This window comes from Poecilia reticulata, chromosome 14 (assembly GCF_904066995.2).
Source record: "Poecilia reticulata chromosome 14, P_reticulata-male-v2, whole genome shotgun sequence".
NCBI classification, from domain to species: domain Eukaryota; kingdom Metazoa; phylum Chordata; class Actinopteri; order Cyprinodontiformes; family Poeciliidae; genus Poecilia; species Poecilia reticulata.
In genome coordinates, this window is record NC_088843.1 from 26,713,203 (window position 1) to 26,725,868 (window position 12,666).

General features: G+C 37.5%; 1 protein-coding gene across 3 annotated transcripts in view; it reads left to right on the forward strand.

Annotated features, from left to right (window-relative positions):
- LOC103476244 (rho GTPase-activating protein 7) overlaps positions 1–12,666 on the forward strand; it is a 116,938-nt gene that overhangs the window by 62,212 nt on the left and 42,060 nt on the right. Inside the window, exon 1 of one of the 3 annotated variants that reach the window (XM_008428445.3) lies at positions 7,735–7,906. The exons of the other annotated variants lie outside the window; for them this stretch is intronic. Coding sequence (XP_008426667.2) covers positions 7,894–7,906 — 13 coding nt within the window. The 5' untranslated portion in view covers positions 7,735–7,893. Of the gene's footprint in view, positions 1–7,734; positions 7,907–12,666 lie in introns of those variants that run through there. 3 annotated transcript variants of the gene reach the window in all.

Below are 12,666 nucleotides of genomic sequence, written 5' to 3' on the forward strand. Positions count from 1 at the left end.
TTGATATATTTTAAGTGTTTATTTCCTTTAATTTTGATGAATGAAAATATATTTTAATAGAAATGTGGGTCTGTGGTTCTGCTGAGGTGATCAGGAAGCCAACATTACTTTGATAGCGACCTTCAGGTCTTCAGCGTTACTTCTTTCATCTTCCTCTTGACAACAGTCCATAGATTCTCTATGGGGTTTGTGGAGAATTATCCATTCTCCATGCTGAGTTCTTGATGTAATGAGATTACAGAGAGTCAGTGCGTTGAATTCATGAATTCCATTTATTAATACCAAAATACAGCTGGTTCATTATGACCTGCCACCTGTGGGAGGTAACAGACAAAAATGGCATCCCGGAAGAGGTTGTGCCTTCCTTTGTTAGCCTCTATCTAAGTTACGCCCCAAAGAGGGCGTTACCTAGCTCCTAGTACCCTGTAATCTTAGTGTTGAGGGCATTTCCTAACATGTCATTTCTTTTAGCTTTAGCTTAGCTTTAGCTTAGTAACTAGCTAACAGAGATGGAAGGAAAACGCAGAATTATTTATTCTCAACAGGTTCTTGTCAGGGCAGTTTGCTGTTCAACCAAACACAATACAACCATGATCATTGTACCAACTTTTGGTACCTTTGGCATCATGGGGTGGCACCAAGTTTTGTGTGTCAAAGGATGCATTCACACCAGCTCTGTTTAGCCTGCTTCATTTGGGAAGGTGTGAATGCGTAAATCAAACTCTGATCCACCTGCAAACCCAGGTCTCAGTTCGGTTGCAGTGAACTCTGGTGTAGTTCAAAAGCATATGTGAACACCAAGCAGACCAGACTCCGCTCCAAGAGCAGGAAGCAGACTACAGAGCAGAGCATTCTGGGTAAATACAGCAAAAACAAACACACATCTAGTGCTAGTGGGAGAAATAACTTGTGGTCTTTTGCTAACGACAAAAGAGAAATCTTCCAACCACTGAAATCTGACGCTGCTCAAATTTGGTTACATTTTGTGAAGACAGTTGGCTCAGTGTCTTCTCCAGAAGTGTTTGTTGCGTTTCCTTCAGTGATTCTTGACGCAGCACCACCATTGGTGAGGAGGTGAACCTGTTTTTCAAAGAGTGTGGTTCATTTGACACACTGTAGTGTGAAAGTGAACTGCACCAGCAGAAAATGTAATACATGTTGCAATTTAGTGTCTCCAATAGGACAAAGTCGGACTATGAGGAGTGAAAACACCATAAGTCGGCATCTCCATAGAATGAAGCACAAAGTGCTTCTAGTAGTTTATTTTCTATATATCAACAGGAGCATTATAGTGAAAGCTGCAATGCTCCACTTGTGAAAGTATATCTGTTGGGCTTCTTATTGGTAACATGCTTAGGAAAAAAAGAGAATTTGGTCATAACTCAACATCGCTTTCAACAATAGTTTTAAATATAATATTTTCAGACAAATTGAATATAAGGTCATTTTTAGAGTTTAATTTGCTGTGATAAACGGTGGAAATACGTTACTTTGTGACGAACCTCTAAATGTTTTTAAGTGAATCAGTGAATTATATTAGCTTTTGAGTGTTTTTATTATCTGCTGACAGGAACAAACATCTGATTACAACTGTAATCCAAGTGAACTCTGTTTGACCCTTTGCTCTGATCTGTGACCCCTGGTTCTGTGGGTCTATTTGTCCTGTCGCTTATGAAACATGAAAGGATAAACTTGGTTCTTTATTTGTTTTATCTTCAGTAAATGAACTCTATATTAATGTTTCAAGACAAAAAAACTTTTAAATTCAGTATCAGGTCTTTTAGATTTTAGCACTCAGAGAAGCACAGCTTAGGAGTGTTTCCTTTCCTGCTGCATCGGAAATACCAGGACCAGGACCTCTGAAGCTTGATTCAGACGACACACACACACACGCACACTGACACACACACTCTGACACGTTCACAAACGACAAATTGGAGCCCAGACACACAGGCAGCATACATACACGCCGCTGTGAACGTGCAGCGGGCCGAAGCTTGTGAGTGTAAACAAATCGTCTCCTGCTGAAGCCGCCTCACCCACAAACACCACAACACACACACATATACACCAACTCCCATCCGCTGGGAGTATTGTTGGACTCTTCCTCTGCTGCTGCCCGACAGGCTGTGGCTTGGGAAGAGGAAATGCACTTTTCTGTAGCACTCTGAGACAGAAGAGCCTTTGTGTTGGCAGAACAACAGGTCGACCTCTGGAATGCAACATTGGTTCTTATTTTTAACTATTGTCTTTGACCAGCTGCAAAATATCCAATCCAGACCTCTTGCTTATTATTTTAACTAAACTGGGCTTGAGCCCCACAGGATTTCTGAAAGTCCAGTACCTGATTCTTATTTAAAGGTGATCTATTATGCTTCCACTAACAGGATGGGATAGGATCTTTCCTAAATAATGAAATCTTTCCTACATAATGAGATAATAGTCTGCTTGATTCAGCCTATTTTGAGCTTCTTTCAGTTTGAGCTGTATTAGGGCCTCTTGTCGCTTTGAATCCAGATAAGCTGCTGCTGGCCACGCCCAGCAGCTTTACACTCACATGTGAAAATGACTGCAAACAGATGCGCAGTTATATAGCCATACATCTTTAAAAAGCAGAAGTAGAACCTGCTGCACAACCAACAAGAATGCAGCAAGTTTTAGAAGCAGTTGAGAACCAAATGGAAGAATAAAAGCATACTGGATTTTCCATGGTAAGTCACTTAAATATAACCCATGAGTCAGATGGTACAAATTTGACCAACCAGCCCTTTACCAGGCCTGTCAGTTTGCAGCTGTCCATCTGTCCTCACATGGATTCTCTGTGAGATGTTTAAAGCTAAGGATGTCATTTGTGAACCATATCTCTGGTCTAATCTTCTCCAGAACTTCCTCGCTGATCTATCTGCTGTTTCTGCTGAACCTTAGATGTCTTCAGAGGTTAATTTACACTCAGGTGGACACAGTTTAATATTACATTTTTGAAAACTGCATCTGACTTAAGCACTACTTTGTTTCATGAAAACCTTTATCTCAGATCTGTGTGTATACACACTGACGTTTCTCTGAACTGCTGGTTCTGTTGAAGATCCCAGATGTTTTCATAAATTATAAATGTAAAATCTGAGAGTAAACATTTGAATAAACTTATTCAGAGACACCCTGCTGTTTGAGTTTGGATGTTTTTTATGAAATATTACTCCTTAAACATTTTTTTTTTTTAAACAGCCAACTTTGTGAGATTTCTGAGCTCCCATCAGGGAGGAGATGGAAAGTTTTAACCTCTTTTTCTGTTACTCTTTTTCCCTCCATGATGCTGCAGGCTGAGAGAAGTCTATTAATTGTTTACATACTTCCTCTTTTTGCTTGTGAGTTAATGTGGCGCATCCCACGGGCCGCTCTCCTCTCCTCGCAGGGGGAGGTATGCCCATTTAAAATCCTATAATCAGACACCTACGAGTCTGATGAAAGACCATTACTAATGAAAGTGTTCCTCAGCCCGAGTTGAGGTGAAACCTTAAGGATTAATGCTGTATTAGGAAATGGGAAGACCTCATCCCTCTTGTTCAGATGCAGAAAGTCAAATTATTTTGTCAATTTTAAAGTTCTTACGTTGCATTGTACTCTTGCAGCTTTTGCACCGGTGTTTAAAAATCTTTGAACATGCTTGAATTTCTGTTGGGTGTCTTCTAGTTCAAGTTCTTGATATTTAAACTGCACAGTTTAGTAACAAAGTGCAATCCAACGTTTGATTAAAAACCTAAATTTGGGAAACATTTACAGTTGAAATCACATATTTTTACACACCTAATAAAAAGAGTTTTTTTCTTCTGTCTAAAGTTAAATCAGGACTTCAACTTATCTTCGTTTAGGTCAGTTAGAATCACAAAAACAATGTATGTATTTCTTTATATTGTATATAAAGAAATACAACTTTCTTTATATACTCTATGGCTAAATGCCAGAAAACGTAGACAGAACGTTTTTGGTTAAAAAAAAAATACAACTTTCTTTATATACTCTATTGTGTTTATTCATTTAATTTGGGCATGAAGACAATTTACCTTAACACAGTTTGTTTTAATGTCTTTATTATTCCCAATGGCGAAATGAGTTATTGATCTGTGTGATTGAAATAAATAGTGGCTTGTATTTCAGATGATAACTGACATTATCAAAATTGGAGATATTTTTGTTAGTGTTCTCTTGAACCAGTCTGGTGTGTAGTACAGGTCCTTCTAAAAAATTTAGCATATTGTGATAAAGTTCATTATTTTTCATAATGTAATGATAAAAAGATTCATTGCACACCAACTGAAATATTTCAGGTCTTTTATTGTTTTAATAATGATGATTTTGGCAAACAGCTCATGAAAATCCAAAATCCCTGTCTCAAAAAATTAGCATATCATGAAAAGGTTCTCTGAACGAGCCGTTAACCTCATCATCTGAATCAACGAAGTAACTCTAAACACCTGCAAAAGATTCATGAGGCTTTTAAAAACTCCCAGCCTGGTTCATTACTCAAAACCGCAACCATGGGTCAGACTGCTGACCTGACTGCTGTCCAGAAGGCCATCATTGACGCCCTCAAGCAAGAGGGTCAGACACAGAAAGAAATTTCTGAACGAATAGGCTGTTCCCAGAGTTCTGTATCACGGCACCTCAATGGGAAGGAAAAAGTGTGGCAGAAAACGCTGCACAATGAGAAGAGGTGACCGGACCCTGAGGAAGATTGTAGAGAAGGGCCGATTCCAGACCTTGGGGGACCTGTGGAACCAGTGGGCTGAGTCTGGAGTAGAAACATCCACATCCACCGTGCACAGGCGTATGCAGGAAATGGGCTACAGGTGCCGCATTCCCCAGGTCAAAGGTCAAGCCACTGTTGAACCAGAAACAGTGACAGAAGCGTCTGACCTAGGCTACAGAGAAGCAGCACTGAACAGTCAGTGATGGTCTGAGGAGCCATGTCAGCTGCTGGTGTTGGTCCACTGTGTTTAATCAAGGGCAGGTCAATACAGCTGCTATCAGGAGGTTTTGGAGAACTTCATGCTTCCATCTGCTGAAAAGTTTTATGGAGATGAAGATTTCATTTTTCAACACATCCTGGCACCTGCTCACAGTGCCAAAACCACTGGTATTACTGACCATGGTGTTACTGTGCTCAATTGGCCTGTCAACTCTCCTGACTTGTACCTCATAGAGAATCTGTGGGATATTGTGAAGAGAAAGTTGAGAGACCCAAAACTCTGGATGAGCTTAAGGCTATCAAAGCATCCTGGGCTCCAAAACACCTCAGCAGAGCCACAGGCTGATTGCCTCCATGCTGCATTGAAGGCTGCAAAAGGATTTCTGACCAAGTATTGAGTGCATAACTGAACATAATTATTTGAAAGTTGACATTTTTGGTATTAAAACACATTTCTTTTATTGGTCGGATGAAATATGCAAATTTTTTGAGACAGGGATTTTGGGTTTTCATGAGCTGTTTGCCAAAATCATCAGTATTAAAACAATAAAACACCTGAAATATTTCAGTTGGTGTGCAATGAATCTAAAATATATGACAGTTTAATTTTTATCATTACATTATGGAAAATAATTAACTTTATCACAATATGCTAATTTTTTGAGAAGGACCTGTATGTGTGTCAGAGACTTTTCAAAACCTTTACCTTGTCCCTGTTGTAGATTATAAAATACCGTCACCAGGCAATAATCATCAACAATAAGTCAATCAATCGCATGATAAATTAAAATGATTTTTATCATTTCCATTTGATTTGTTTTGTGTGGTGCCAGAAAACTTTGAAAACCTAACTTAATATTAAAGATGTACCAATCCGATATTAATATCTGTATCAATCCTGACATTGATAAAAATGTTAGATTGGGTATTGTAACAGTTTGCCCGATACGTAAGGACAGATCTGTTCAGTCTAATTCTCTGAGCGACGTCATGCTTTATTTATTTTACATTTTATGTATAATTCATAAATCTACTTTCTGAACCATTTTAAAGGTTTGTTGCAGTTTATTTTTAAATGTTTGCTCAATGTGGTCAACCAACATTTTTGTCTGTTTCAGTTTCTTTATTATTTATTGTAGGCCTACATTGACTGTTATGTTTCTAATTACACTCCCTGACTGTACAAATTAAAGTTGTGTTGTTTTTACATGATTGACAAAACCTGTGAAGCTATTTCTGTACTTGAGTGTGCCATTCTGGTACTTAGTTATCAAATAAATTTATAATTCAGTACATTTATGTCTGTTTAAAAAAAGAAACGTTTTAAGTCAACTCAGTTTTATCAGATCGATGTTGATTCATACTACATACATACTGATGTCTATATTATTCTTCACCTTTTACAGCAAAGGATGTTCCATAGTAAAAAGGAAATATCTTAGTTAGATTCTAAAGTGTTCAAATGTGTACTGCACTTTTCTATAAGGAAAACATAAAGGGCCTAAGCAAATTATTCATTTACAAATATAACACTCTCCACATCGCAGATAGGACATTACGGTTAAATAAACCTATTATGTTTGAAGGCTTGACATTAATTAATCAATCAAACCGATGTGCTCTGCTTTGAAATACTCTATAAACCAAACATTTTTCAACCAGACCTGTCTGAATAATATGGGTGTTTAACTCCCACTCATGGGGGAAAGCTAGCTGGAGGTTTTATAACAATGTGCGTTTAGGCGTTTTCTCTCGGTATACCAAACCTGGAGCGCCCGGCCAGCTGGCGAGGGGAGCTGGCTGTTAACGCAGCAGTAGCAGACAGGTCCGAAAATGTCAGAGCAATATTGCAATTAGGTGATGTAATGATGAACAGAGCAGATATTTGAGATTTACACACAAGTGTTATATAGCTAAATAATTTGTCGCTATTCACCGCCATTGACGCTCCGCCTGAACGCCCAGTTGGAACCCGCAATGAATTATGGCATATTGTGGGCTGTGAAGGATACACCGTACCCATCCTTCATATCTGGGAAAAAGAAGGACTCATTTGAAGGATGCATTTGAAGGAGTCTTTGAATTCGGACAGCCTTGTCGCCACGCTATGACGTAATCGGCCTACAAATCCGTCCTTCGAAGGATGCAGACCCTGAATTTGGACACAGCAGCTAAAACTTTCTTCTGCCTAAATCCCCCAGAATGCTGTGCGGTTCTGGATCGGAATTTAGTGAATATTATATATTTAATATAATGTCAAAGTACTATTTATTGATACTGATGATACTGATACTGTCTGTTGTGATATATATTGTTCTTTATTTATTGCCCTCTCCTAATCTTTACCAATGATATAAGTGAAAAAAGGGGAAAATGCATGAAAAGTGCTTAATTTTTACTGTGGGAATTGTGTATGGACCCTGAAAGTTTATTTTGAAGAGACAACATAAAATCTTCCAGCTTCTGCCCAAACAGAGGTCATTCCTGTACCAAGTCCTGGTCACTCTGGGATTCATTAATTGCTCCTATAGTCAATAACATTTCACAGCTTTTATCTCCCAAATTTATTCTTCCTACCAGTCACTTTTTCTCCATGTCTCAGTTTAAAAGTATTCCCAGTCTCCTCAGGCAACCTCTCACATGTCCACTGAAGCGCTCTATTTGGTTATTTTTAGGAAGTTCCCCCTCCCAACCCTTTCCCAGTGCTCAGATGGTCCAGTCCAGGCCAAAGGAAGGGGAGTGGTAGGGAAAAGGGGAAAATCTTCAACAATTTCATTAACATGATGCCCAACATGAGCAGCGCAACTGGAATTTACCGTCTCTGACATCTCTGGATTTATTTCCCCACTCGGATTTAACGTCTTATACACTTTGACTTTTGTTCGTATTGGACATGGAAACCTGTTGAATTTCCTTCAGAAAAGACAATGTTGATCAAAAGTGAGTATGTGAATGATGCAAGGACATAAAATCCTTCATTATGTTGCTTCATTGATGGCAATTAACAATTAATTACTGCTTGACAGTCCACATTAAGGAGACGATTGGCTGTAACGAGCAGCTGTTTGAGCTTTAAAGGGCTGATTTAAATTTAAAAACTTATGATGAAATTAAGACTCTTGAATTGGTATTTGTGGCATAACGTTGTTTTTGATTCATGAGACACAAGAATGTGAGGAACGTTATTGTTTGAAGGTTGTAGGCCTAGAAATACGAAAGCTGAAATATGAAATATGAACTCTGCTGGAATAAAAGGTTTTTCATGGGCAGTGAGAGTGTAGGATTCAGGATGAATGTGTGGGTCTCTTTAAAATCCACATTTTAAGAAGACTTTGTTTTGTTTTTGTAGATGATTTTAAATCCAGTGGTTGGAATCTTTTTCATTGGGGGAATCTTTAGGTCAGCTTTTTGCTTCATGAGTTGCTGCAAATATCTGAACTGATTGAAATGTCACTAGCTGTGCTTCCGTTACAAATGTGTGCAAAACATTGTCAATATTTCAGTCCAAAAAAAACACAACTATGCAATTCCTGTGCCGTCATTAAATGAGGAAATCAATTAAAATCGCATGTCAATAGGTTTGTTCACATAAGTCATTTAAGAACATGACGCACCATGAATCTCCAATTACTTCACAGCAAAAAGCCCAGTGTTGGTTTAACTCCCACAGAGCTGATATTAACACCTTTTCAGTGTTTATATAGTCCACAATCTTCAGAGTTAAATCAACACTTTCAAAATAGTTAAATTTAACACTGGATCAGAGTTAATTTTTTTAAACTCACAAAAACAGAGTTAAATTAACTCTGTTTGGGATGCAATGGTTAACACTGATTTAAAAAAATTAACTATTTTGTTGGTGTTAATTTAACACTTTCAAGTGTTGGGTATTTACTCCAAAATGTGTTACTTTATGATTCTAGTTAAAATTAATTATAATAAAGTAAAACTAAAACAAATAAATCAATTTTAAACAATTGTTTTATTTATGCAGCTGTGTTTCCAACATTTTAAGCTGTTGAACAGTGAACAAACATTCATTAGCATTCCATACCAGTTTTGAATATCAAAAGGCTTATAAAAGTTTAGATCTGGGCTTTTCAGAAGATATCTTTCACTATAAAAAAAACCCTGAAAGCATGAAAATGAACAAAGATGTCTGTAAATAGCTGTTTAGGTAACAAAGGAAAAAGTGATTGTCAACTAAAAATATATTGCTTATCTTGCTCTCAAGTCCCCCACTCTAGGTGATTCCTTCATTTTGCCAACATCAATGTTATACAATGCAAAAACTTATAAAAATTAATTAATGCAGAGTCATAACAGACATAACACAAAATGTCTTTTGAATAACTCATCAAATGCTGCAAGACAGCAGTTTGCTTGGTGTGGGATGAGTCACTTATCCACGATGATGTAGAGCAGTGTTTCTCAAACTTTTTTGGCCCAGCGCCCCCCTAGCGCTTATTCAGGTCCCTCACCGCCCCACACCAAATAATTTGCAGGCTACTTTGCACTGACCATTATTTTATCATTAATATTACTATTACTATTGTAGATGCTTTGATTTTTATGCTTGTTTCTGTATTTATCATAAAAAATAATTTCCCAGAGAACAAAATAGCCCTGGGAATGGAAATTATTTTCACAGGATCTGAAACTTTTGTTTTTCCCCTGAAAGCTCTGGTTTGCACAATAAATGCCATGTGGGTGAAATTTTATGGATGATACTCTGATGTCCCATTCTCCTGAAGGCAGCACAGAGCTGCACCACCAGAAACTGACAGAAACACTGAAGAGAAGAAGAGCTATGATTAATGTAGTTACAGTTCTATCCATGTTTTAATGTTGCAGAGCTCAGTCATTTGCAAATAGTTCAAAGTTTAAACTGGCATGTTGAACATCTTTTATCTGCTCATTTGTGTAATATTTAACAACTAGAAAATGGCACAAAATAAGAATATTTTTTCTCTCTGACTGGCTGCTGTTAGACCTACAAATTTTAACTTGAATGTTTGTTGCATTTTTCGTTCATTGCCTGTGAAAATAATTTCTGTTCCCATGGCCTTTTTGTTCTCTGGGAAATTATTTTTGATGATAAATACAGAAACAAGCATAAAAATCAAAACATCTACAATAGTGATACAATAGTCATTTATTAATGATAAAATAATGGTCAGTGCAAAGTAGCCTGCAAATTCTTTGGTGGGGGGCGGTGAGGGACCTGAATAAGGGCTAGGGGGGCGCTGGCCCAAAAACGGTTGAGAAACAATGGTATAACCTATCCTAACTTGTTCAAGAAAGTATAATAGGTCACCTTTAAATCAGTCATGAACAATAAAGACTGGATGAAAGATTTTCTGTGAAAACATATTAGAGCCTTTTATAGAGAGTTATAACAGTAAAAAATTTTCCTATCTACAGTAAATTCTACCCAGTTGATTTATAAAGTTTCCTAAAACAACATCCAGCAAGTCGTCTCAGAAAAAATATTGCCTCATCCATCTTCAAAGTTAAATTAATCATAATTCATTTAAAAGTATTGTCAACCTCCAGACCAACAGAGAACTTTTTTTTTTTCACCTTAATAGTCAATGAGCAACAAGCTATTCTATTAAAAAGCACATGCAGTTCGTTAAACACCAAGATGAAGAACTGAAGTTTTAGGTTCATCATCAGCGTAACAGATGGTCCAAAGAAAGTTATTACTAGGAAGTATCTGAGAGGAAAATACAACCTAATAAATCCTGGCATATACCCTGCAAACCATGAAATGTTTTGTCATGATGAAGAGGTTTTTCTTCCATATGATGGACAGCAGGGATGTCCTAACAGGCATTGCTAACTAAATTCTGGCAAAATCTGATAAAACAGAGTCACTTTCCACAGCAAATTGTCTCCGGTACTGACTTGGGCTGAAAGGTAAGGAAGAAGCCACAGCTCCAAAAGAAACATGAAAAGTCAGATTGTAGTTTACAAATGCACACTGGGACAAAAATCTTCATTTTGTCCTGTGGTCTGATGAAACTAAAGTGTTTGGCCGTAATAATCATCTGGCTTGTACCATCCTGACTGTGATGTCTGGGGGTGGCAGCATCATGAGGGTCCGTTTTGCCTATTCACTGCAAAAACACCAAATCACCAAAAGTATTTTTTAGTTTCTAGTGCAAATATTTTAGTACACTTGAAATAATAATAATGACCAAACTCTCTGAGGGTTTTCCAGCTTCTTTGCATAGAAATGGCAAATTTTCCTCAAATGAAGGGTTGATTTTTGTAGATTGAGCATTGGCTGGTCTTATCAAAAGGAAGTGGAAGATTTTTGGATTTGGTTGCAATAATTGTGGAGGCAGATGTTCATTCATGCAGGTGATCCAGATGTTACACCAAACTCAATTTTTAAGGTCACAGGGAGAGAAAAACAATCATTTAACACAGGAGCCCAAGCTCGGTCCTGGAGGGCCGGCATCCTGCATGTTTAGTTCTCTCCCTGGTGGTAGAAACAACCTTCTCAGCATGTCGATGTTCTTCTTAGGCCTCTAATGAGCCATCATTGGATCCAGGTGCATTAAAACAGGGAGAAAACTAAAACATGCAGGATGCCGCGCCTCCAGGACGCACTTTGGGCGCCACTGATTTAACATCTGAAAACCTCCAGGTGTTAAATGATTGATTTAAAAAACAATAATGACTTTTAAAAGCTGTTCAAATTATTAACAATTAAATCGAGGAAATTTAATCTTTAGCTTTGCTTTAACTTCTGATACCTTTATCCAGTAGCTGCTTTCTAGCTTGTCTATGTTTCTATAAAAAGCTGCTGCTATCCTTCCAAATAGTTTCTCAGTAACTGGAGTATGTTTATCCAAACTAAGGAAAGTTGTCTTTCTGCTGGCGCAGAGGTTTAGGACTGACACTGTTGTTAGCAACAGAGGGCAACAGTGTTCAGGAAAGACTATGAGCTAATCTAGTGAAACCCGCCAGCTGAGGGAGAGGCAAAAAGAACGTGTGTGGGTTCTGTAATGAAACAAAATCAAAACTAGACCTGAAACAATTAATCAATTATTGATATAATAGTCAACTAGTTTAGTAATTGAATAATCATTAACTAAACTATACAAACTCTGAAACATGCCAATTACTGAAAAAACAGACACAGAGCAGTAATTGAGACACAACTGTACAACAAATATAGCAAAACCACCAGCAGTGGCAGCGATCCCTTCTCTGCTTTTAAGACACATTTTTTTAATCCATAACGTTTGTTTTATTAAAGTTTTGGGATTTACACTCGCACGTGCATTGATGTATCAAAACTTTTCAGCAGAAAATATGAAAGCAAAAGTTTGACAAATAGAAGTGTCTTCAGATTTGGTTGAACTATCATCTTGAAGCATTTAGAAACAGTTACTTTGTCGGTTCCGTCACAGAAATGAGCGGTAACCTTGCGTTCTCGTTATTTTAATGACTTAAACACAGCTAATAAAGCCTTGCTGTGATTGAGTTCATAGATTTTGAATGGAATGATGAACAGAAAATGTTGCTGTGATTTTCCATGAAGTTTTCTTTGCACTTTCCCATAATCCAGCTGTATTTATTGAGATATTTATCTGTCTGAAGTTTACAGTGAAGAATGTCCAATCTGGTGTTAATAGGTTTCCAGTCTTTTGTAGTCATGCTTTTCTTTAGGTTAGAGTTTAATT